General features: G+C 47.7%; 3 protein-coding genes across 3 annotated transcripts; 2 read left to right on the top strand and 1 right to left on the bottom strand.

Moving 5' to 3' along the window:
• Positions 1-52: 52 nt before the first annotated feature.
• Positions 53-11,644, top strand: C13H1orf162 (chromosome 13 C1orf162 homolog). Its single transcript, XM_090025304.1, has 5 exons — positions 53-2,964; positions 3,326-3,437; positions 5,474-5,577; positions 7,288-7,373; positions 8,264-11,644. Exons 1-5 carry the CDS (start codon positions 2,928-2,930, stop codon positions 8,333-8,335), a joined length of 411 nt encoding a protein of 136 aa, XP_089881430.1. The 5' UTR covers positions 53-2,927; the 3' UTR covers positions 8,336-11,644.
• Positions 11,645-14,989: 3,345 nt separating this feature from the next.
• On the bottom strand, positions 14,990-20,885 carry LOC149853648 (adenosine receptor A3-like). The gene is made up of 2 exons (XM_090026096.1): positions 18,640-20,885; positions 14,990-18,049 (listed from the first exon to the last, which is right to left on the bottom strand). Exons 1-2 carry the CDS (start codon positions 18,987-18,989, stop codon positions 17,428-17,430), a joined length of 972 nt encoding a protein of 323 aa, XP_089882222.1. The 5' UTR covers positions 18,990-20,885; the 3' UTR covers positions 14,990-17,427.
• Positions 20,886-21,699: 814 nt separating this feature from the next.
• Positions 21,700-25,671, top strand: ADORA3 (adenosine A3 receptor). Its single transcript, XM_090026094.1, has 2 exons — positions 21,700-22,256; positions 23,169-25,671. The coding sequence occupies exons 1-2, from the start codon at positions 21,907-21,909 to the stop codon at positions 23,788-23,790; spliced, it is 972 nt and encodes a 323-aa protein (XP_089882220.1). The 5' UTR covers positions 21,700-21,906; the 3' UTR covers positions 23,791-25,671.
• Positions 25,672-25,994: the final 323 nt, after the last annotated feature.

The following is a 25,994-nucleotide window of genomic DNA, read 5'->3' as shown; positions in this document are numbered from 1 at the left end:
GATATTGCATCGTTTTCATACTCTTTGTGCTACTCTCTTCCTGAAAGAGTAGATGTGCTTCCTATTTAAATGTTGTGCCAGAAGGGTAAAAGAGGTTTCCTCCAGTACATGCAACCTTTCACTTACTATATTATTGTCTGACTTAAAAATCAGCTGCTGTCTTGGCTTCCATATCCGTTGCTGTCAAATGTTCTCTTTGGTGGTTGTATGAGCACAGTATCCTAGGATCACAACTTGTAGCTCATCAGTGAAATGTTCAGAGTAAGTACAGTTGAAGAGGGTGGCTTGGGGTAGAGGTCTGTATCAAAGACAATATGATCTCAACTGTCTGCTTTGTATGGCAGCAGACTATTGCACGGGTGACTTGGTGGCAGCCTATAAGTACATAAAGGATGTGCATCAGGATCTGGGGGAATGCCTGTTTACCAGAGCACCCCAAGGGATGACATGGTCTAATGGTCACAAACTCCTGCAAGATCATTTCAGGCTGGACATAAGGAAAAACTTCTTTACTGTCCGAGCCCCCAAGGCCTGGAACAAACCCCCCAGAGGTGGTGCAAGCTCCTCTGCTGGACACCTATGAGAACTTCTTGGACGTTTATCTCTCTGGGATCCTCTGACCCCTGCTGACTTCCTGCCCCTTGGGCAGGGGGCTGAACTTGATGATCTTACAATGTCCCTTTCAGCCTTAATGTCTACGAAAATAAAGGCCAAAGGGGAAAATAGTGACTAATCTCATAAGAAACCTTTTCAGTCTGAAGCAGGTGCAACTGTTTCCTGCAACCTCTGTTTCTGGGGTGTTTTTTTTTCCCCCTTCGCTACCCTGCTAGCTTATAGTTCCTGTGTCTACAGATTGAGTTCAACTGGAAGTATGAGAACATAACTTTATGTAACAACTATTTTGCAAATGAGATGGCTACATTCATTCTGTCCACTCTATCCACTGTAACAGTTGTACTACCCTTGTAGACATCCAGTTCCATACAGGAAAAAACTGTCTCCAGCCTAAACTAGCCTTTTTTTCTTGAACAAAAACTCTAATCTAATTTACTTAATACAGAAATTATTTTCTTGGGATACAGTGAGCCTACAGTTGGGCTGAGATCCCAAACCTAGCAACAAAATTTAAATTTTAAACTACCACTGAATGCTAAAAAGTTTAGATGGCCACATTTACCTTGCTTGCTTTTCAGCCCATTGGATTACAGGGTGCAGACATTAGGCAAGTGTCTTTCATATCCTGGAATAGGGAAAAGGATTTGTGGAGGGGATAGTAATTCTACTGAAACTTATTTAAAGGGCCTTCCACTTCCTCAAAGGTTTTTTGTTTTGGTTTTTTTTTTCTTTCAGACTTAGTGCATTTCTGTCCATGTTTACAAATCACAGTTGAGCAATGCACTTAATCCAAATGGCTATAGGAAGTAGCTTGTTGAATAAGTTCCTTTCCATTTAAGCAATGAGACTTTGAGATGTTTCATGCTTTCTGGCATGGGTTTGTTTTTGATACACCTGTGTTGCTAAAAATTAAAAGTTGTGACCAACTTATGACCTGCTTTATTTTTTTTGCACACTGAATTTTAAAATCTGGATTTATGGGGCTTGAAAAACCAGAACATTCTCCAGGTCTCTTAAAAAAAAATCTGAACTCAGTCTTGCAAAGAGAAACCTGGGCAATTGCCTTACTTGAAAATGTGATTATTATTTTTAATTTTGGAAGTTCCTAAAAGTGGGTGCTTATTTTGTAATCGACCTTCCTCTATGTTAATTTTTACAATTGCACAACTTCCCTGTCTTCAGCACGAAGTTCTCTCTAATCCAAAAGCTGACTGCTGTTGTAGATGTTGTAAAGTGTCTGTAATTACAGACTGATTTGCTTGAGAACAAGGAACAGAAACCAACTGTGTGTGTGTGTGTGTAGTTGTTAAAACACTGGAGCATTTTCCCACTCGGGTGGGCGACAATTTTAGGGTACAAGGTAAGATGTTGCTATTTCATTTCTCAATTACCAGTGAAAATTTTTTGTATGTTTGTTTTTTTTAAAGGAATAGCCAGTGACTATATTTTATAGCGATTGTAGAGGAAAATGAGATGCACTGTTAGTGTAGCTTTAATGATGCTAGAAGCTTACTGAGAACTAGTGAGCTGTGCTCATTAACTACAAGAATTGCCTGCATTTTAAGCTTTTTTGCACCTCATTAAGGCTGTGAAATAAGCATTTCATTTATATCAAATGTGGACAGAAAATCAGTTTTGTAAAATTAACTTTCTGATGGAAAAATTGTTTCAAGGAACACTTTCTGACCTGCTCTAATTGTCATGGCTGCTACAGAAGGGTATGTGCAAAATTTTCAGACAGAAGAGTAGTTTTTAAGTCGGTATTTCTCCCTTTTAATAGTGAAACAATTACTAAGGTTTATTTTATTCATTGCCTGTGCTCAGGTGCTGTGTAAACTCTGGTAGTTAGGGCAGGGAAGTAGGATGGTTCTCTTCCTGGCAGCTGCTGACCTACAGCCTTTACTGCTTGTATATTTACCTTTCTGTCTGATACGCCTCTCGCACAGCAATATGGTTAGTAACACTTTCTTAGGTCACAGATGTGCCATGAGATTCAACCCACTTCTGACTTTTTGAGCTCCTGGGAAGAAAAGCTTAAAAAAACCAACAAGTCAGAATGGATCCAAGCTTTCCCAGAACGTGGGACTCTTTCTCTAGACCCAGATGTTCAGTTTCTAGCACAAACTTCCAATAGTAGTATCATTATAACACTTGGAAGACATCAAATCTCCAGGAATCAGCTAAGGACCGTTGGAACAAACTTAACAAAGGTGATCAATAAAGCTTTCAGAAATCAGGATTGGATCTCAGAGTAATTTATTTGCCTGCTTTTCTCTCTAGTTTTGCTTCTTGCTCCTTGTGTTTTGAAGACAATGGGAAGCTTGAGTTCAAAAAGTGAGCCAACTTCAGGTAACTTCCTCTTGCTCTGTTGTGAGCTGTACTGGGAGGGTTGTATCAAAGCTGGTGTTAATATATGGCTACACTTTAATTGTGCAACTCTTCAAGGCTGCCATGTGGCAAAAACGCTGGGGTTCTGTGTTTCTCCTAGCATAGAATATCCCAGCCCTGCTTTCAGTTGCAAGTGTTCAATCCTTGTCACTTCATACAGAGAATGTAAATACTTTTGAAGTCCATTGTCATGCCACTCTATATAAACAGCTTTCGAGTGGGGCACAGAGCTTGTGGCAGGATAAAATACAATGCTGGTGAAACGTAACTTGGTTTACAGAAACACATGATGCATTTTGACCCTCTTTGCATCTGCTTCTAGCACCACCAAGGCCTCCGCACAGCACGACTACTAGCGCACCTGCTCCAGCCAGCGTGACTACTAGCGCACCTGCTCCAGTCCCAACAATAGGAGCTGCACACGGTTTTGATGAGTAAACACAACCTGGTTTTCTTCTGGGCTTTTTTTTTTTCCAAGCTGTTTTCTTCTGTTCTGCCTAGATGTAATTCTGCTGAAGTCCATAGAATTAAATCAAGTCTGAGTCTCTTCTTTTCTAGCTCAAGTCTTTTCCTACTGCTGAGAATTAAGTAGCTTATCCTGTTCTCTCTTTCTTGTTCTCCATATAACTATACCAGTTTGTATTGCAGCTTGAATAGGCAATGATAAAGCAGTCAATGTTGATAAGAGCATCCGAATGTCACCCTTCCCATCTCATATCGTTCTACAAATTTTTATCAGATTCTTAATACTTCACAAGATGAACATCTTGGTCAGCCACCTGTGTGAATGTGGTGCCCAGCACTTAATCGAAAGCTGCGTTTTTTACAAATTCCCAGAGTGGGGAATTCACCTTTTCAGCAACGATACCAGACAGTGGCTCATAAGTTTGGAAGTTAGGATCTGACACCAAAGAAAAGAAGAATTCTGGCACTTCTGTAGCTGCATGTATCCAATCCCAAAGGTTTTAAATGATTCAAATGAAGAGTTTTGAAGTGATGTTGCTGTGTCTGTCCAGTTGTGAGGGGCAAAAGTTAATGCAGGTGATCTCTGTTACTGGACCAACTGCAGGTTTGAATTAGACACATGCAAGCTTTTTTGGCATCATGGTACTCTTCTTCAGGTACTTTGCAGAAGGATACTGCGGTACTTGAAAGATAGTCTATGTCTAGCCCAACCCTGCGGTTGGTCCAACAAAAGATAGCATTTGCAGGAATGGTTGCCTCTCAAATGATGTGTTGTTGATTTAATAATTAAATGATGTCTAAATTTATTCCAAAGCCTTGAGGTGTTGAGAGAGGTCTGAGCAGTACTACTGCCATGACAGCATGGAGAATCATAGAATCACTGAGCGGGGAGGGCCCTAGACAGATCATCGAGTCCGACCCCCCGCCATGGGCAGGAAGGAGCACTGGGGGTGGCAGGGGTCATAAGACCCCAGCCAGGTGCCTGTCCAGGCTCCTCTTGAAGATCCCCAGGGATGGTGAGAGCATCACCTCTCTGGGAAGCCTATTCCAGGCTCTGGCTACGCTTACCATGAAGTAGTTCTTTCTAATATCCAACCTAAACCTGTCCTCCCTCAGCTTGTGGCCATTGTTCCCAGTGACCCCAAGGGGGGCCCTGGGGAACAGACTTCCCCCAAGTCCCTGCTGCTGAACCCTGATAAGGGTGTAGGCAGCCACAAGATCCCCCTCGGTCTCCTCTTGCGGAGACTGAAGAGAGTTGGGTCCTTCAGCCTCTCCTCACAGGGCTGGCCACGGAGGCCCCTGACCATGCAAGTGGCCTCCTCTGGCCCCTCTCCAGGTTCCCCATGTCCCTCTTGAAGTGTGGCCCCCAGAGCTGGACACAGGACTCCAGCTGTGGCCTGACCAGCGCCGTATGGAGGGGGAGCAAGACCTCTCTGGACCTGTCGGTGATGCCCCTGCTGATGCAGGACAGGGTGCGGTTGGCTCTGCCTATTGCTCCGTTGCACTGGCGACTCATATTCATCCTGGAGTCAATCCTGACTCCAAGATCCCTCTCTGCCTCTGTGCTGCCGAGGGGGGCAGCCCCTAACCTATAACCGTAATGCTGGTTCCCTCTCCCCAGGTGCAGCACCCTGCACTTGTCCTTGTTAAACCGTGTCCTGTTCAGATCCGCCCGCTTCTCCAACGCAGTCCCTGCCGGCCGGTGCAGTCGCTTTACCCCACAGCTCGGTGTCATCAGCGCACTTGAACAGGGTGCTCTCCGCCCCCTCGTCCAGGTCGCTGCTGAGGATGTTGAACAGCACCCGCCCAGGGACCGAGCCCTGGGGGACTCTGCTGCCCACACCCCCCCAGGTCGACATCGACCCGTCCACCACCGCCCTCTGGGTGCGCCCTTGGAGCCAGTTTGCCACCCACGGGACCGTGCATTCGTCAGAAGGGGGCAGGATCTGAGCTATTGTTACTATAAAAATCAGATGCTGACCCACAATTTCCTGTCCCTCAACAGCCATGAGGTACTCTACATGTTGCTGTCCTTTCTTGCTGGTGCTTTGTTAGCCTCTCTGATATTCACATTCATCTGCTTGATCATCGGACAAAGGACAAAAAAATGTAAGTGACACAATGAGGAATAACGAGGGCAGCACTCGGGGTTGTCAAAGCTTGTGATGATGCAGGTGAGCAGGTTACAGAGCTTCTCGTGCTCTGCATTTAAATGTTGTGGGTGGCACAAGTTGTCCATGGAGTTGTCATGCAACATGACAAAGTTACAATAGACACTTAGTAGAGTGTCTCTTACAAGGGAGGCCCTTTATCTTTTAAAAAGATTTTTTTTCAGTGTTAGAATAATGCTACTTTTCTCAGAATTGTGCTTAGGTTGTATCTGCTACATGGTTAACCAGTCACTTTTTCTTTGCCACTTGGCTGTGCACCATTTCAGCTAGAACGGGGGTAATTGTGCACGTTAAAAGGTAAAAGTTTCCCACGGCAGCCACGACTAGACACTACTCAAATACATGGGCCAGGATTTCCAAAGCACCCACCCCTCAGCTTAGCTACTTCATTTAGCTGCCTGTTTCTTCTTATGGGTCCAGCATCTATGTCTTTCAGGAATCCTTCTGGAGGAATCCGTGCCATGCCGTATGGATAAGATGTGGTACTTGATTATATAGGATCTTTTTTCAGGGCAGAGCTCTGGCACTTACTTACCGTATTTTTCGGACCATAAGACGCACCTGACCATAAGACGCACCCAGTTTGTGTAACACTTAAATATTCATTGACATATAGAGTAGAACCTATAGATCTCTTTCCCAGGTGACTGCCCTAACCACAAATTTATAGAATTATGATAACTCCCTGGCACAAAGAATATTTAAATATTAATGTTACAGCTTCAAGAGGACAGATTGACACCCCCTCCCCCACGGCCGCCCCCAGCGTTCTATGTAGGCAAGTGGTTATAACCCTGTTAGGAAAAACAAATTACCAACCAACCTGACAGGCAAGGCTTTGCATGGCAGGAGAGACCACGTGTGTCTCTCCTGCCACGACGGGCTCCTTGCCTGCCGGTCCGGGCACCGTGCTGCATCACACAGTCCCGGCCGGGACGTTACCTGCTACCGTACCTGGCTGCCTCCTGTCTCAACGTGCTAATCCTGTCAGCCTGTCAGTGTCACACACACACGCGCAGGGGAGGCGTGCGCTGTGCCGATCATGTGACCTGACTGACTGACGGACATTGAGACTCCAGGAGGCTGGTCTTCCCCCACACACACAGCAATCCACAGCATGGGAAGGGCAGCGGGCAGCAAGCGGGCGCGTGGGACCGCAAACAAATGTTCTGGGGTACCACACCTCCGGACCATAAGACGCACCCTCGTTTTCCCCCCACTTTTGGGGGGGAAAAAGTGCGTCTTATGGTCCGAAAAATACGGTAAATGTTTCCTCCAGCCCCACACCCAGAAAAGAGTCACCTAAGTGTGTCGGTGATGTCCTCCCAGTCCAGCTGGCACAGTTGAGGTGGTGAGGGTTACTTGGCTTGACAACCTGGTGAGGAGAGAGGCTGTATCCCTCGTGCTGATAGTCCTCCAGTCATTTCCCATTATTCCTATTACCTGCACAAAAGGGCAGAGAAGGCTTGGGGCAGGAGGCTCCACTTGCTGCAGCACAGATCCTCTGCAGGATCTGCCTTACAAGTCCTAGTGACGCTCCTCTCCCCCTTCAGTCCTTCCTGGGCACAGAATGTCTCTGACCCCGTCACCTGGGGGCTGGGACTTCTCAGGCCTGTCTATGGTTTCCATCCCTTTGTCTCCTTTATAGCTCGCAGGAGATTCCAAGAGGCTTCTCCAGAGAAGGATGTTGCCCAGTCCATGCAGCTGGCAGATGTGGAACATGCCCAGGAAAAGGTCAGACCTGTTTCTTTGGTGTCTGTCAGGTATTTAAAGCTGAGATTTCAACTGTTGTAGACTATGCTTTATTGTGTCTAAAAGTGAAAGGTGGGTAGATTTCACACTTGATCGCAATTCCCCTTCACCTTTAAAAGCAAGTGCTTTCCACTGCAAAGCAATCGGCCTTCCCCTCTATCCTCACCCAGGGAGCAACCCCATCATCTCGGCACTGGCAGGGTATTTGTCGACTGGGAAGCCAGATATTCCTTGCCTTGCTCCCAAGGGATTTAAAGGCCACGTTCCTCCAATGCCCTACAGCAGGGATAGGCAGCCCTTTCTGGCCATACGGCAGAATGACCCAGCCTGGGTTGGAGGCACAGGCGGACTCGAGGGTGCTGCCGCTGCTGCCACTTGTCTCCCCTGCACCAGTGACTGCTGCCGAGGCCCCGTGCCTGCTGCTCCGTGGGCTGTAGGTTGCTGACCCTTGTCCTAGAGTCTCGGCCTCCTCTTCTACAACTCCTTGTAGATGAACCCTTCTCTTCGTAGCAGCATGTGGTTGCCTGGTTATGTTGGGATAAAAGTATACAAGGGAGATTTTCCCTCGTGTTTGTATGCACGAATCAAGCACTAACTGAGAAGGTTACCAGGAAACTGAGCCATAAGGCTGGCTCCTTCATTTTTTGTCCATTTATGGACTTAATCCCCCTGAAGCCTCTAATGCTGGGGGCTCTCGCAGGACCTTAGGATCCATTGGTCTGCTGCAGCCTGGGTATAACTGTTTCCCAGAAACCCAGGCAGGCTGGGACAGCTCACGCTATGCTGCTTTGAGAGCTTGGTGCGAGCAAACTGAAGGGTGGGAAGTCCGGCCACAAAGGTGGCACTGGCTCACTCCCGCTTCCTGTTCTCAGCTTCCCCAGGACGAAGTCCATTATGCCTCTTTGACTTTCAAGAAGACATCCAAGTCCGCTGCAGAGAAATGAAGACACAGCTGCTGCCTCCGGCTCCGAGGGACGTGGCCGTGTTGTAACAATGCACTGGCTTTGCTCAAAACGGCATTTCCAAACATTGCCTGTCAGACATCAGCTGAGTGACTTGAGCTGCGCTGAGGTCTGTGGCACAAGACAGCATGGTCAGAGCAGGAAGTCATGCAGCACTGCTTTCGCCGTACGGACAAATACACTTGGAGCAGCTTCAAAAGGGGAAAGGGAACTTACGCTTAGGAGTGTCCCCCGCGTATTACGCTGTTAGATGTGCATGAGCCTATCGTGATATAAATGAGCTCAGTTGCCCCAGCTTTAAAGTTGGGTGAAGGAGAGTTAAATTAGGAGTGTCTGTCCTGAGCAGTAACATCTCCTCACCTGTAGAAGCCCCTGTGTGCGCGCGGTTGTGTCTCTCCTCACTGCATGCTCTTAAAATCACTTACTTTGTGTCACAGTTTCCTCTTCTGTGTCGGGCTGATGAGCAATACCAGCGCTTTCTCTTTTCATTCCTTCTGCCCTTGTAAAACTAATCTCTCTGTCTTAATCAGCACAAAAAGGACAGGAAATACTTACTAGTCGTATTTAATCGTGTGAGAAAATCTGCCCACCAAATGTTTTTCCATGCTCTTCTTAAATTACTTTGGACTCAAATGGTTCTCCTTATTGTGCCTCTGCTTCAATTAACATAGTTAACCAAAGCACTTGATAATTATTTAAAAATGGATAGCTTATGCACATTTCTGCTTCCGTGTTAGATCATAGGAGATGAGAAGCTTGTTTTCTTGGACTTGTGACTTCATCTCTAGAAATGTAGTTGCAGAGAGATGCTGTTGTACTGATGAACTCCCTGGCTTTAGCGGGGACACTCAAACAGCTGTAACAGTAAGTAAATAGCAATGACCCATCTCATGCTGGCAGAACATCAGGTGTGTTAATAGCACTCATTTACCAAGCATTTGACAGAGGTGGATGAGAACCATTATCCTCATTTTGCAGCAGGAGCAACTGCAGTGATTAAGTTGTAGTGAAATGTCCCCATCCATCACCACATCTGCCAAGGAGGAGGGGGAGTTAAGCCCTGCTTTCTCGCACCAGGAAAAAGCAGGGGATAAAGCTTCCCTCTGGCTTTAGCTGTTCTACTCCCTCCAGCAGCCACAAACGCTATGCTTTTAACCTGCTGGGGGCTGGAGCACTGAGAGGTGATGGGGTTTTTCAGTAATGGTACCAGAAGCTATCGGTACCAGAATTGGGAGTAGAAGCCAAATCTTCAAATGCCCAGCCCCAAGCCCTGTTACCTGAGGATTGAATCCTTCATATTAGCCAGTGCATGATGCTGGATTGTTATAACTGCAACCAGGTGTCACCTGCATATTTGAGTGCCCAGATACCTTTGCATCCAGCCCTAATTCTTTTGGGTCTATGCAAAATGACTGTGCACTTGAACAGGAATAAATATCCCCAGTGTCTGACCGAAAGAAGCACCAATCAGTAAATGACAAAAGGACAGGAAACATTTGCAAGCTTAAAAAAAATCACCTTGCATTGGAACACAAAGGAGTAAATGGCCGTGTGCTGGCAGCAAAAGGTAATGGATGGGGAACCCCAGTTCATAACAACTGACTCTTGTGATCTGTTCTTAGCCATTCAGTAATGCTTAAAGCAACCCATTTTTAGCTGTTAATATGGCATGACATCACTAACAAAGAACACAGCTTTGGGGGACCATTGATATCGTAAGTGCTTTGGGGTTTCTAAGGGGAGGTACAAATGTGTGTGGCTTTTATGTTGGTTTTCTATCCTTCCTTCTGCTTGACTTCAGCCTAACGCAGCTACCTACCTACCTCTCTCTCTCTCTCTCTCTCTCTTTTTCTTTTTTCCTTTAGCATGGATTGCCTGGGTTGTTGTGGTAAAAGAGTTTGAATGAGTTGCATGGGGTGTGGATTTGTGAAGACTACATAAAACATCGCTGCTGTACACACACACAAATGGGTGAGTTTGATAAAAGACTACGCACTTCTCTTCTGGGTGGCTTCAGTGCATGTGTATTTCCAAGTCTGTGATGGCAATGCTTGTAAGGCCCTGAGTGGAGCTCCATGAGCAGACCTCAATTCTTGAATGCATCCATTTTCATAATGTTGTTAGTCCTCAAAGTACAGAAGGAGGGACGAGGATGGCAAACACTGAAGTAACATTAGGGAACGGGGTGGGGCGGGAGGTGATCCAAGCAACTGCAGCACTGTGAGACTGACCTCAGTTGTAAGTAAGGCTTTAGAGTCCGTTTTGAAAGGCTATTTAAGGACGTTGAAGTAAATGCAAAATAGGATAAAGGACAACGTGAGTTTACTATGCAGACATCGTGAGCCGTTCTGAGAAATTAAGTCAGCAAGTGCCATGAGCACTGCAAGCAACACAGGGTTTTCTCCAGGTCACAGATTAGTCTGATGTTGGTCTTTGAAAAAGCACCAGATTTTCTAGCAAAAGGAAATGCGATAAATGCAGTCTATCTCTAGTTGAGCAAAGGATGTAGCAGAGCCGCATGGGACATAGTAACTAATGAAGAAGGAGAAGAGGGGAGTTTTGAATGATGTTAGGTTTTACAGAGTGGGCAACTATCAGGCTGAAAGAAGGTTACATGTTGAGTTCCCCCTGGACAGATGTTGAGGCTTATCTGATTTAATATTTTCATTTGTGACCTTGGCTGGAGCAGTAGACATGTACCATGGAACCAATAGCGGGAGGCACGGTCGATACAAAGGAGATTGGAATATTATACAGGGAAAATGAGATGACCCTGGGGACTGAGTAATAAAAACAGGATGAATGGTGCAGTACAAAACGCAAGGTCAGGCACGTGGAGACTAATTACAAGAGTTTCTGCTATAAACAGGGAGCTCGCTAGCTAAAAGGTAACAGAGGAGAGTAGCTTGCACAGCTTAGTTGACTAGAAGCCAGCCATGTGGTGCACCCATAGAAAAGGCAAATGTAATCGGAGGCTATGTATTGGGCAAGGTATTTCCAGGCAGCAGAACAGTAACACTGTGGTCGAGAACTGCATACCACACCCTGCGGGCTGCCTTCAGACCGTAGCTGTGTGTGCTATGCCCCACGTGGACTGGGGAACATGGGAGCAGGTTACCTGGCACAGTCATCCAGCAGTGTGTATTAGCTCTGTCGGTGTGACAGTCCTGCTGCTACCATTTGCATGCGTGAGTTTTTGGGAACAGAGAAAGGGGCAAGTTCTCAAAACCTCTGTGACTTTCTGAAAACCTGGTTATGGTGATATCTGGGCCACGTTGCTAATCACCAAGGGAGCCAGAAATAGAACACTTCCGTTTCTCTCGGTCTCCAATTTCACACCCGGTGTAGATGACTGTGATCCCTTCAAAGCCCTGTATAGTGAAGGCGATGTGTTCATCCCCAAAATGTGCTATGGCTCCATGAGGTTCAAGTAGCAATTATCACAAATTTCCTTTTTTGTTTTGTTTTGTTCCTCCAAAATGCCTTCCCTGAACTGTTTGGATTTAGAATTGATAGCAGTTATGGTCACCTGAGGATGGGTAGCAGCTGAGAGAAACTGGAAAACGTGAAACTGTGAGCTGTTCTGAGAAATAAGGCATAGTTCACAGTAAACCCAAAGCCATTTCTCTTCCTGTAGTAAACATGATAACAGCAAGCGGAGACCTTTCAGCTCCGAGAGAGCCAGCAAAAGGCTCGTTCCTGTCGCTGGGATGCTGCACAGTGAGGGTGAAAGGTGCCTTTCCACGCAGAACTGGACTGAGGCCCAAATGGGTCATTTCCACCCCATTCACTAAAACTCAGCCAACTGGAAAGCAACGGCTTTGGCTGTGCTAACCAGAAGGGCACGAGCTTTCTGATTTGTGCAAGTCGAGTGTGCTGCATGTCCCAGAGGTCTCTAACGTCCTCCACCCCTCTCTTTGTGCAGGACTCTCTGCAATCCCCTCCCTCAGACTTGCCCTCTTTCCAGGGCATTTGTCTCTTCCACTCCTCCCCCAAGGCCAGGCACCGTCTGCTAGCCAGTTCGTAATAGCAGCCATGAACTGGTTCTTGTACAGACAATGACCATGGTGCTCTAGGGCTGCTGCGTCTGCTAAATGTGTGTGCCCCCACTTCCCCTTTCTGGGTTTCACCAGGCAGATAGCAGTCTGCTCACGGATGCCTTAACACGCCCGGACGTTTTGTAACTGAGTGCATGCAACATTCAAAAGCTATCCCAGGCAAACAGAGAAACCAAGCATAGGATATTGCTTAACTCAACCACTGATGAGTCTACCCCAGGTGAGGAAGGGTAGCCTGAGTCTGAAGGTGCACCCCTGAACATATGGCTTAGTTGGGACTTAATTAGTGCATAGGGCTCATACTGGCTTTGTGCACTGGGCTGAAGTTTCACCAAGTTGTGCCACCTCCAGCAGGAAAAATCTCCGGGTATTGTCTCAGTCTGGGAAGCCAAGGGGTATTATTAATAGTGTGATGAGGAGGGTAGGCTTTGTAAGTCCCTACACAGAGATGGTTCATAGATAGTCTCCCAGAGCAGGGAAAGCAATACAGGTGCTCAGCATGAGAAGGGATTTCCAGGGCCTCTTTCTGAAAGGATGTGGCAGTGGGCCCAGCTGTGGTGAGGTACTAAATGCCTCTCTAAGAGAAGGGTGTAGCACATGTGCTAGTAACATGAGTTATAAGACTTCTGTGGGAGTTTGCTGGGCTGGGTTGGGCTAGAAACAGTACCAGTGTCTCTGTGAGGTTTCATTTAGCCCAGTAGCACACAATGGGTCTGTCTGAGCTTCGTTAGATAATTGGGTTGGGCTGAGCCTTTTTGCTGCTCTTTTGCTGGGAAGCTGAGCTAGTCCATCAGCTGGTGGGGCTTTGCCTCTGTTTCCCCATGCTCACTTGGTTTCAGACATTGCCACTGCTGATGCCCTGGGGATAATCCTTTGACCCGAGAAGTCCCAGGTCCTGGGTTATAGGGTCAGGCGTTCTTTGGCAAAGCCCACGCCGTCCTAGTGTCTGCGGCAGAGCGTCTGTCTCCTGAGCCATGAGCTGCACTGAACTCTCCTGTCCTTATGCAGCCTGTGGCACTTCTCTCACTGCCCGGTTTATCTTTTAAATCCCTCTGCACATGCCAGGGAATATTAATTCCCTGAGAGATTATGCCAGGCAGCTTGGTCTGAAGACCAAGGAATAGCTTTTCTTACCAGTGACTTCCTCTGATGGGCAGCACAGAACAAGGACTTCTGTTTTTCTCCTTTGATTGCTCTATAACCATTTTTCCCAGCTTCTATCTGTGTCCCATTTTCATCCTATCCTCACCCCCCTAAAAAACACATGACCCTTCAAACTGGCTGGTGCTATTTAATGCCAGTAACTAGTTGCACCTTGCTCTGATCAGTGTGCAGACTAAAAAAGCTTCTCTGACCTCATGTGCGGGTGGGGTTTAAGCTTGCTCAGATGAAAGGCCTCCTGAGGAAGTCCTTTTGCTCTGGGTGGGAAGGCTGGGTGTGCTCTTGCAGATCAGGAGCAACACGCACCACTTGCCAGAAGTCAGGCAAAAGGCAGGGTCTTTGCAGACACTTTTCCATTCAGCTTCTCTTCCAGTCAGCATATCTCCCTGAAGTCCCTCAAGGCCACATACCCAGGTCTTTGGTGGTTTCTCTTCCTCCACTTGCTCCACCGGCCAGTCCCCTCAGCCCCCACATTTGCCATCTCCATCCCCATGAAACCTCCTGAGCCCTGTTTCATAGATTTATAGATTTCATAGACATTAGGGCTGGAAGGGACCTTGGAAGATCGAGTCCAGCCCCCGCCCAAGGGCAAGAAGTCAGCTGGGGTCATAGGATCCCAGCAAGATGAGCATCCAATTTACTCTTGAAGGTGTTCAATGTAGGCGCTTGAACCACCTCCGCTGGCAGACTGTTCCAGGCCTCGGGGGCTCGGACAGGAAAGAAATTCTTCCTTACGTCCAGCCTGAAACGGTCTTGCAGGAGTTTGTGACCGTTCGACCTCGTCATCCCTTGGGGCGCTCTGGTGAACAGACGTTCCCCCAGATCCTGGTGGTCACCCCTGAGAAACTTATAGGTGGCCATCAGATCACCCCTGAGCCTGCGCTTTTCCAGGCTAAAGAGTCCCGTGGCTCTCAGCCTGTCGTCGTAAGATCTGTTTTCCTGACCTCTGATCATGCGCGTGGCTCTCCTCTGGACTCTCTCAAGCTTCTCCACATCCTTTTTGAATTGTGGAGCCCAAAACGGGACGCAGTACTCCAGCTGCGGCCTCACCAAGGCCGAGTACAAGGGGAGAATGACGTCCCGGGATTTGCTCGAAAAGCATCTATGGATGCACGCCAGCATTTTGGTCGCTTTACTAGCCGCAGCATCGCATTGCAGGCTCATGTTCATCTTGTGGTCAATGATGACCCCCAAGTCTCTTTCTCCTGTAGTGCTATCCAACGTAGCACTGCCGAGCCTATAAGGGTGCTGCAGGTTTTTCCTCCCAAGGTGGAGAACCTTGCATTTTTCAGTGTTAAACACCATGAGGTTCTCGTCTGCCCATCTGCTGAGCCTGTCCAGGTCAGCCTGGATCACCTGCCTGTCTTCTGGCGTGGATGCTTTGCCCCAAAGTTTGGTGTCATAGGCAAACTTGGCCAGTCCGCTCCTGACTCCAATGTCCACATCATTAATGAAGATGCTGAACAGTGTGGGTCCAAGGACAGAGCCTTGGGGGACCCCACTGGTCACAGGGCACCACGATGAGTGACTGCCATCAATCACAACCCTCTGGGTCCGACCACGGAGCCAATTTCCCAGGCAGCGGATCGTGGTGGAGCCAAGACCACAACTGGCCAGTTTGGCCAAGAGGTGGTCGTAGGATACCAGATCAAAGACTTTTTTTGAAGTCAAGATGTATGACATCAATCTCTTCTCCCTCGTCCAGGTGATAGGTCACCTGGTCATAGAAGGAAATGAGATTGGTCAAGCAAGACCTACCCGCAACAAACCCGTGCTGGCTGTCCCTCAGGATGTTGGCGTTGTCCAGTCTATTAAGGATGGACTCTTTAATAAACTTTTCTGTTTAGCTTTGCCATGTGCATCTCTGCTTTGGGCTGCAGCCTCTTGTGGTTCAGCTCTCACTAAATGGAAAGCCATATAATTGTTCCCTCAACTCGCCGCGCCCCCCCCCGCCCCCCCCAGTGAGCTGCAGCTGAAGGCCAGTGGTGAGGTCTACCAGTTTCCCTGGGACTTAACCCCACCTCTAACAGTTTATCCACCCTTTATCTTAAAGATATTAATCACATCTCAGCCTCTTGTGACTTACCCAAGCATCTCATCTTTTAAAATAGCAGGAGTCCCAACCCAGGGTCCTCCAAAACGCTTGCAGGGTGTTCTCATAATGCTAACAGAGCTGCTGGTGGCTTCAGACCTCAGAATAGCTACTGTCGTTGAGGTGCGACCGCAATCAAGGCAAGGTGGTTTAGTTTACTGTGAGGTATTTCTTTTTATTGAGCTTAAAATTAATTGTGTTGCCTTCAGTGTGCTTTTGTCTGGGGAGGGTTGATGCGTGTTAGCTTGTACATGCGTAGATGTAGGGTCGGAAGGGGCCTTGCAGATCTTCTAGTCTGACCCCCTGCCCTGGGATAAAACAATGTGGCTTTTCTAGCACAAAGCCGAAGCACAGTCAGGGCGGCTAGGGCCTGAAACCAGCTTCCAGGGGAAGTGGTGCAGGCTCCTAGCCTGGGGATTTTTAAAAGGAAGTTAGATGAGCACCTTGCCGGGGTCATCTGACCCCGGTGCTCTTTCCTGCCAAGGCAGGGGGTCGGACTAGATGATCTACCTAGGTCCCTTCCGACTCTAGCTACTATGAAACTATGAAGCCTACGACAGGTGTGGTATGAGAGGATTGGGAGAGTACACCATGTTTGTCACTGCCTGCCCTATAACCCACTCTTTGCTTTGCATGTATTTGCCTTGGGGTGTTTTAATAGAGGCTATTTGAAATACTAAAAGCAAGGTGATATGATGAAATTGTTCTGCTCTGTAAATGGCTCCCGTGTTACCCATGCTACGGTATTACCTGGAAGCCTCCCCCCAACACCAGGGCCCATCGTGCATGGCCCCATGGAGGCTGTGGTCTGAAGAGATGGGTAAACACCTGAGGCATGCACACCCACGAGGAGCCTGGGGCACAAAACCCAACCCTGTCTCCCATATGCCAGAGTGGTGAACACATCCAACAGTGCTATGTGCTTGTCAGTCACAAGACAGAATAAACCTGCAATGATTTAAAAAAAAAATCTTTACAGTTTGCAACAGAGGTTTACCATGATACTTAAAGTAGCTCCTGTCCTATCAGCTGATCTGCTAAAAGGCAGTTTAAGTCTTAGTCTGTTGTTGCACCTTTGTGGTAGGCTTCTCAGGAATTTGTCGGAGGTGTGTTGCGCATGGAACAATTCTCTAGTCCTTTAGCACCTCTGCCACAGCGGCTGTTGCCTTATTCCAGTCACCCGAACCCTTCAGGTGCTCTGCAGGCATTTTTCAAACATGGAAAGACACCCATGAATTTCAGGCTAATGAAAGAGGGCCAGTTGACTCTGTAGATATAATAGCTTACATTGCCTATTCAGTCTTGGTCTTTCCACTGAGATGGTCACCACGGTGCTCTGTTATATCAGGATGTTTTTGCGATGGTTCACATCACATCAGTTGCTCGCAGGTCATCAATACAGAGACGCTGGCAAAGCAGAAGAGCTGGGACACCTGCTCTCTGGGAAAGTGCTAGAGACATGTAGTAGACAACCAATATCTTATTTTAACTATTTGAGTTAAGCCAATATCTTTTATTAGACTTACCCAAAGAACCTTTTAGACCAGCACAGCTACAGCCTACACCCCAAAGACATATAACTTCACTGAAGGGAAAAACAAATGGGTAGTAAAAGGTCCACCTGAGGACAGTGAATTATTAGAAGTGGATCACATATTTCCCCTTGAGCTAAATTACAAAGCGGGGTTATGTGTCTATTTGTCTACCTTTCTATCTAATTGTGAACTTGAACATACCCTGACAGTGCAGTACACTTCCTTAACTTATGACACCGGATCTGACGGAGTCTCAATGTTTGAAATAACTGGTTCTGAATCCATGCACAGGACGTAGGTTTTAAAAATAAGAATATAAGTTTCTTTGAACTTCTTTATCTTGCAAGCGTACACGATGGGGTTCATGGCTGAGTTGGCGTGAGACAGCAGGATGCCCAGGTACAGCAGAGGCTGTGGGATTTCACAGTCATGACAGAAATGGGAAATGCAGTTGAAGATGCACAGAGGAAGCCAGGACACTGCAAACAGGAAGAGGACGAGGGCCAGAGACTTAGCTGTCTTGAACTCCTTCCTGTAAAACCCACCTGCCATTTTTATGCTGGCCGTACTTTGGCTTAACTTCATGTAGATGATGTAGAAGACTTCAGCGTACAAGACACACATGATGATCAGAGGGATGAGGATACAGATGAAGAAGCCAAAATACACCATGTAGTCCATCCTCATCACAGCGGTGAATTTACACTGGAGGCAGCTGGAGTTGCCTGTTCTTATCACTGTCTCCTTCTTATTCCATCCAAACATGGGGACAAAGGCTGTTAGCAGAGACACCAGCCAACACAATCCCAGAGCCACCCAAATTCTCCTCTGTGTGGTGATGCTCTTATACCTGCCAGGGGGAGAAAAGAGAGACCGTATTAGATGTGGTTGCTTAGAGATAGCAAGGCAGCATTCATATTTCACAGGTTCAAACGCTGCAGATTTTGGGTGAACTGAGCTCTCTTTTGGCCAACAGTCCTTCTTAGAAGAGAAAGAACAAGTTGTCGGTCATTTTGCAGCATTTGAGGAACAAGGGGCCAGTTTCTACCGGTGCTGTCACTTATCAGTAGATCATCTCTCAGTGATCACATTTTCAGTCTCAAGAGCATCTGTGTTCCCACAGCCAGGGTACCATCTGCCTTTAAAACCACTCCCCTTACAAGGAAGAAAGACTAAATGCAAATCGGGCTGCACAGCGAACAAAATACCCAAAGAACACGACTTTTTCTCTAGTTTGCTGGTGCCCGGACCCTAAATATGTAACAGTCTGTCTGTCTGTCTAGCAGTAGTCTAGGAGCCCACACCCAAAAAGAAGCAGCTGCTTTGTGCTCCAAAGAGCTGTTCCCAATGGGTTTTTACAACACGAGCAGTATGACAAATAGGAAACGCAATACAAGTAGTATCTTGAAAACCCAATGACTGAAACTGGCCCCGACTTACCTGGTGGGCAGCTTTACCCGCAGGTACCGGTCAATGGCAATGGCCAGGAGAGACAGGATGGAGGCATTTGTAAAGAAAATCAGCAGGCAGCACACAAACAGGCAGGCATAGAAGGGTATGACGAGTCCCTGGCTCACCACGATGGCCAGTGGCATGACCAGAAGCCCCACGGCTATGTCGGCTAGTGCCAAGGAGACGATGAAGTAGAAGGTGGTGTTCTGGAACGACGAGTTGAGCTTCACTACGCCGATGACCAGGGCATTGCCTACCGTCGCAAACACTGCAATGATGGACTCCACCGCGATGTATATCGCATCCTGGGTGCTCAGGGACATGCTGCTGTTTGTCATCGTTAATCACAGGAAATATCTCCGGCAGGCTCCGGGTAGAGAAGGGAGGGGAAGGAAAAGAGCCAGAATTATCTTGAGACGACCTCTCCCACCATGTTGTCTAGACTTAGGTGTCTCAGTCGCACTTGTTAGAATAAATGCTTCCTCCAGCGTGTCTTAGAATGACCTTCCACCTCTTCCCCATGCTTAGAAATGCAAAATGGAAATATACCCTGGACATCCACGGATCACTGACCTCCCCAGAGAGTCCGCTCCTCGATGGCAGAGCTCCCTCTCACTTCCTTTGGGCCATCTCAGCAGGTCGGAGAGTCGCTTCGAAGCAGCCAGGAAGCTTGTACCAAAAAGGGGCAGCCCCCAGATTCAGCCCCTATGAGCCAGCCAATGCATGCTCTTGCAGCTCCCTCTTTACAGTCTTGCTGACAAATGTTTCTTCTTCAGAAAATTGTTTGTAACATAATCAATCTAGATAAGCGGTGTGCACTATTCATGGGAAATGAGACATCTAAGAGGAAGTAGAAAGCCGCCAGGACTGACCTCCCCTTTAAATTTCTGCCTCCTACTTGAATTCGGATAAAGTTGCAACTGCTGGTGCTACTCTTCAAATAAGGATCTCAGTGGGACGTGGCCCCTGTATTTTAGGGAGACTTTCCCCTCCCCCCTAAGACAGCTGCGCACTTTGGATAGCTAGTATGAGTGGGATGGTCTTTTCCTAGTATAAAGACAAGGCCTTTCCAAAAATGAAAGCCATACCATACCTGCCTCCGCACTGTCTTGCTGAACAAAACCTTCCTGCAATCCAAGTCCTGAAGAATAACCCGGCATTCGTCATGGACAGAAAAAAGAAAGGGACAGAAGAAAGCAAGGGGTGTATCAGAGAGAGAGAGCCCGGGGGAGCAATCTAAGTGGAAGCGATTAAATTAAGCAGTAAGCACCTGGGCTAATTATGAAAAAGCATTTGTAAGATGCTTACTTTTTGGATTTCCTCAGCTTTCACACCAACAGGTAAATGCTAGTTGTGCCAGAAGAAGCAAATGGCCTTCTTAACATGAGTGATAAATGCTGGTGACACAAGAAGGAGCAGCACCTTTAACTGGCGAAGGCTAAATAATCAGTTCCTTAAATGACATGCTTATTCTCTTGGAGCAGACGCTGCTTAGGAGCAGCCCTGGACAGGTGGAAGTGAAATCAATCCCCAATTTAAGCATTGCTCTGTAAATGGATAGTTGGCCAAATTCACCCTGGCTGCAACCTCACTGACTTTGAATCGCCTGGGGATGAAGATGAGGAACGCGTTGGTGAAAGCACCAGGCTGGCTTTTTGCTCCTGATAACGTTTCAAGGTGTGTGTTTGTGAACAATGAATGTGTGAACAACCACAGTCCCCCACCGCACGTGTTGTTATATATTTGGCAGACTACTGCAGACCAAATGCACGTGACACACAGTCATCACCGGTGAAGGGGTGTACAACATCACACCCTTGAGTTATTTGGTCCATTCACCCCCACCCCTTGGTGCAGCACTAAACTGAGTTACCCCTCTGGGCTGCAGAAACAGAGCTGAGTGAAACACGGGTTCTCTGTCTTTGGTCCCCTGCCCACATCCTGTAATAAGCAGCGTTTCCTTCCTTTTACTGCCGCTAGTCCTCAGAGCCTCGTGCTGCGGTCAGTGCTGCCTGAAGCAACGACGGCCGGCGAGGGGCTGTGTCTTGGCCCCTGCCTTTGTCAGGGCACAGAAACACTCCCTGAGACCAACAGTTTGGTCCTGCGTGGACTCTGGGGTCCTCTTGGGTCCAAAAGAAAATGGCAAATTCATCCTAACACATTTCACTAACCCAGGACCCATCCATATCTTCACGGCTACCTGCTCTGTGAATCGGGGACCCAGCACCAGGGCACAAAGCTGCTGAGGTCCTTGGGTGGGCACCTTTTTTTGCAGTGTTGTCTATTCAGTGCATAGCAGCGTGGGACCCTCATCCTAGTCTTGGCTCCCTGAGGGCTACTGTAAAGCTCCATTTTTCCTATATCAGGCTGCAATGGGGCAGGAGAAGAACAAAAAATAACAGGCAAGCAGCGCTTGAGGGGTTTCATGGGCTTTACCATCACTAACAACCTAATCCGAGTCCCACTGGGAGTCTTGTCACTGACTTCAGCAAGAGGTGGTTGCCTCTTTGCCTTGCTGAGAAGCATGCAGCGTGGACATAGCCTGGGGTTGTGAACATGCCTTGCACACCCACACAGTGCTAAGAAGAATCTTTCCAACTACTGTATTTGAGTTGGTCTAATAAAAGATATTGGATTTATCGAAAGAACCTTGTTTGCATACCCACAGAGTTTCAGGTCTATGCGGGAAGCTTGCAAATTAAAAACCAATCAATCGCCCCCCTTTTCCTGGGCTCCCCACCTTCTCTTCTGAAAGGGAAGGGGACAAGCAACGTTCATCTACCTGAAAATGGAGCACGTTTCTGTGCAGAAGCTCAAAACCATGTTTCAGTTTTAAAATAGAAACCCACAGCCAGAATCCACAAAAAAGCACCCGCTGCTGTCAGCTTTGCTGCTGTCATTGAATTGTATGACTTTTTTTTAAAACACTTTCAAGCTCTAAGACACTGGATCTGGAAACAGGTGAAGAACATGAAGGAGCTGCAAGCCCAGACGTGTCAGTGCTACAGACGGGAAATGCACGGGGAGGAGTGTGCACCTTTCATCCACAGGTGGCATTTGATACTGTCAAAACTGTGAACCCTCTGCTTGAGCTATGCTGTAGGCAGAGTAGAAAGTGCTGGAGGTGGGGCGTACTGCAAATGCGAGCGGGTGGTTCTGCTGCAGAGGGGAATAATCCCATACATGCTTATTCTCTTGGGCCTCCTTTTTGATGCCTAGCCTTGTGCAGTCAGAGGAGAGTCTCTTCTGGTCACGATGGCAGAGAACAGCCCAGCCATGAGCAGCCTGGACAAATTCTATATTGCTTGTGAGGCCGTGATTGGGGTGTCTGCAGCGGTGGGCAACGCCCTGGTCATCTGCGTGGTGAGGCTGAACCCGGCTTTCCAGAACAACACCTTCTACTTCATCGTCTCCCTGGCACTGGCTGATATAGCCATGGGGCTCCTGGTCATGCCGCTGGCCATCGTGATCAGCCTGGGGATCGTCTTGAACTTCTATGTCTGTCTGTTCCTGTGCTGCCTGCTGATGGTCTTCTCCCATGCCTCCATCCTCTCGCTCCTGGCCATTGCCATCGACCGGTTCCTGCGGGTGAAGCTGCCCACCAGGTGCGTCCGAATCACGCGCAACTCGCGGCTTTACTTTGGAGCCGGACATACCGTGGGAGGGCTCCGGCTTCCCCAGGCATCTCTCCCCAGCTCAGACCCGAGCATAAGCCGCCCGGATTCCCCACCTCTCCCTGCACCTCTTTGTCCCTCTCCCTGCGTTAGCCAGATACGCTCCTCTCTCTGCAGATTCAATCTACAGAGCTGCTCAGGAGAAGGGAAACATCATTATTATTATTATTATTATTATTATTTAGATCCTGCCCAGTGCAGAGCAGGGATAGAGCAGCTACAGAGTGGAGACGTGTATGCATATATTTACGGAGTGATCTTTTATTGAACCAGCTATGTAGCTGGGACTAAGTCCTTGCCTCTTGTGGACCATCACAGCTACATCGTCACTCTTATACTACCACATATTTATAGAGCCCTTTTAGGGTCCTTGTATTTTCTGGGATCACTTAATGTTAAAGCCAGTTTGCTGACTGTGTGCAATCCCGATTTCAGTCATTTTTGCTTGTGTGTTTATTTAGAAGCTGGTTATTTTAAATGCTGCTGCTTGCTACAGTACTGAGTCAATATGGGAACTGAGGTGACTGTGTATTATGACATTTTCTCATGGCTTAGGAGATTGATTTCTGTTAAAACTAACATCATCCTATGTTTTCAGTATAGTCCTGTGGGTTTTGAGGTGAAACAAACCCCCCGCTCTTTAGAGGTCCCTCTGTAGTGATAAAAAAAACCATTGCAAAAGATGAATTGTGAATGACTTGCTGCTTGTCCAGTACTTGCACAAGAAGCAGGTTAAGTTAAGCAGGACATCTGCATCATTTAAAAGGCACAAATTCCTCAGTACCATGTTGTTCTCTGGAAGGAATCTCATCTAAAATGATGAGTGTGTTCTGTCCCGCACAGGTACAAGACAGTCACCACGCGGAGGAGAATTTGGCTGGCGCTGGGCTGGTGCTGGCTGGTGTCTCTGCTGGTGGGATGTGTCCCCATGTTTGGATGGAATCAAAAAAGCCCCGGGAGCTCCAGCAGCGTGATGTGCCACTACCCCGCCGTGATGAGGATGGACTACGTGGTGTATTTCAGCTTCTTCGCCTGGATCCTCATTCCTTTGATCATCATGTGTGTCCTGTATGTTGGGATCTTCTACATCATCCGCATGAAGCTAAGCCTAAATGTGGCCATCCCAAAAATGACAGGAGTGTTTTACGGGAAGGAGTTCAAAACCGCTAAGTCTCTGGCCCTCGTCCTCTTCCTGTTCGCCGTGTCCTGGCTGCCCCTGTGCATCCTCAACTGCATTTCCTATTTCTGTCATGACTGTAAAATCCCACTGCCTCTGCTGTACCTGGGCATCCTGCTGTCCCACGCCAACTCAGCCATGAACCCCATCGTGTACGCTTGCAGGATAAAGAAGTTCAAGGAAACCTACATCTTTGTTTTAAAGACCTATATTCTGCGCGTGAATGCCGATGCTCTCGTTCCTAGTGTGGAATACACATCAGAGCAGATGTCTCTGAGCCAGATCTGACTGAGCGCTGGCCCCCACGACCTGCCGCAATGCCTGTCCTGGTGGATCTCCTCCTGCTGTGAATAAAACCATCTCAACCCTGGGACTGAAGCAGCTGGTCTAAGGCGTCATTTTCTGCCATCATCAAAGTCAGTCAGTCCTTGTGCATTTCTTGGTTACTGTATTGAGCTCTAGGTATTGCTAATGAGATGTGGAAGTCTTCGTCTCTATCCCTGCCCAAGGACAATACCAAGTGTAACATCATACCAAATTACTGTGTGTGATACCACCGTCTGTCTAGTGTAAACACTTCTGCCTATCCTGATGGTTACTCCAACCATATATTTTTCAGGTTTTTTTCTAGTATTAAAATAGGAGCTTCTGCAACCCTTGATTTGAGCATAGTCTCAAATGCCTTCCACTACCCTTACCCGCTGAACCAACATACCCCACCCAGCTTCAGATATGGTAAAAATAGGCATTGAATTAGACCTCTATCATTTAACAAGCTCTGATTTCCTACATAGACAGGGCCCCACACATTCACTGGCTGCAGGATGTAATAGGGAGCAGGTGCTGGGCATTTAGATATACCTAAGTTGGAGCTGGACAAGGTGGTTTGTGCAGGGCAAGCAGTATGGCTGCATTAGCACGACACTTCAGGCAGGCGCATTCGCCCTGCTAAAAAGTAGGGCAAATAACACTGCTGAAGTGTCTTTGCCCAGCGCTGCATCCTGTGCCCTTGGATGTGTTTGTAAATCCACCACCTTGCACGGAAAGGTGTGACGTGACTCTCTGCTTTCACTCAGCAGACAAAACAGTCCAGCACTTCTGGTAGTGAAGAATGACAATGAACCTGGTGCACCCAAACCTTGCGACAATGAACCTGGTGCACCCAAATTGCAGGGAGAGGGGCCACCCCCTCATTCCTCTCAACAGGGCTGTTCTTCATGGACTTTAGAGCTAAGCTGCTAACCACGTTACGTCTCATCGGTGATCACTGCAGCTAACTTGCCTTTCTCACAGTCTGAAAGTAACACCTTCGTTACTGAAAGCCGCGCTTACTGCTCTTCATCTTCTGAAACGCCCGAGACCTAAATGCCTATGATCATAAAGACCATGAAGATTACACGCGTGGCCATGTTCCCTTCCCTGCTAGTGTGGGCTGGTCAGAGGTTGGCTGGGAGATGTGACTTCAAGTTCAAGCAGCAGGCCCATGTGTTTTGGTCCAAACATCTTAAGATCACCCTTGCGCTGCTGGTGAATCCAGGGCCCTGACACAGAATTTAGGTTGGCTTCCTTTGGTTGGGTGAGGGATGGTGCGGGGTTTTGTTGCCCATACATAGTTGGCGGGTTCCTGCAACCCCAAAAAATTCAGCTGAGCATGCTGGAAAGCTGTGGTACCTTTGTGACGGGACCCAATGAGCAGGAGCCCACCAGGTCTTGCAAACTGCACAGAGCACCTCTGCAAAAAGACTAGGCTACGTTATTGGCTTTGCTTGCAGCTACTTCTAAATTTAGCAAAAAAAAGTGGGCAGGAAGCCTGCTGTGTTCAGCCCTGCAGACCGTAGTGTTTTAGGACCTCGCAACTAATTAAAATTGTGACTAAGACTGGTTGTCCAGCGTCAGATTAGTCTCTGAGGCTGTGGAGGAACTCCTTGTGCTGCTAGGTTTAAAGACTGTTGGTTTATAAGGCGCAAAAATAAATCTTGCTTGTTTCCTTTTGCAATGGCCCAACTTCCTGCCATTCATTCGCTTTTGCCTCGAGTGCAGAGGCAGCATGCTCTGGGTGCTACTTCTTCCAACCCTTTCTATGCAGTTCTCAGTGCTCCTGCGGTCAGGGTCCTCTGTGACAGCCTCACACTTGCCTCTCACCTCATCTGCTTGAATTGCACCTCACATACAGACACTCCTAAGAAAAACCGCTTTCGGTTTTCCCCTTGCATTTAGGCCTCCATTTTTTCTCCGGCACTTCCACAGACTCACAGCAGGTCTGGCTCCTTTGTCATGGTCCTACCAAGAAGCCTGTCAGTCACGGGAGGAGATGCAAAGTGTTGTCATAGGCGAGAAATCTAGCTTGCAAAGAGAGAAAGCAAGGAGCCTGATGATGACATGGGGGCCGCCTGGATGTGCGTGAGGCTGCGTGTTGGTTGTTTAATATATATATTGGCCATCTGAAAAGGGCAAACAGCAAGGGAGAGAAAATTGCAAGTGGTAGATATGGG

Source organism: Crocodylus siamensis, chromosome 13, assembly GCF_052110815.1.
Source record: "Crocodylus siamensis isolate JL-2025a chromosome 13, ASM5211081v1, whole genome shotgun sequence".
NCBI classification, from domain to species: Eukaryota; Metazoa; Chordata; order Crocodylia; family Crocodylidae; genus Crocodylus; species Crocodylus siamensis.
Note: the sequence above shows the minus strand (reverse complement) of the source record. Positions and strands in the feature narration are given on the sequence as shown.

Bases quoted from the DNA above. Each gene is read 5' to 3' on its own strand.
- C13H1orf162 (XM_090025304.1), top strand. From the start codon at position 2,928: ATGGGAAGCTTGAGTTCAAAAAGTGAGCCAACTTCAG. The intron at 2,965-3,325 runs GTAACTTCCTCT...ATCTGCTTCTAG, and splicing joins AAAAAGTGAGCCAACTTCAG to CACCACCAAGGCCTCCGCAC. The intron at 7,374-8,263 runs GTCAGACCTGTT...TCCTGTTCTCAG, and splicing joins TGGAACATGCCCAGGAAAAG to CTTCCCCAGGACGAAGTCCA.
- LOC149853648 (XM_090026096.1), bottom strand. From the start codon at position 18,989: ATGACAAACAGCAGCATGTCCCTGAGCACCCAGGATGCGATATACATC. The intron at 18,050-18,639 runs GTAAGTCGGGGC...TCCCCCTGGCAG, and splicing joins CGGGTAAAGCTGCCCACCAG to GTATAAGAGCATCACCACAC.
- ADORA3 (XM_090026094.1), top strand. From the start codon at position 21,907: ATGGCAGAGAACAGCCCAGCCATGAGCAGCCTGGACAAATTCTATATT. The intron at 22,257-23,168 runs GTGCGTCCGAAT...TGTCCCGCACAG, and splicing joins CGGGTGAAGCTGCCCACCAG to GTACAAGACAGTCACCACGC.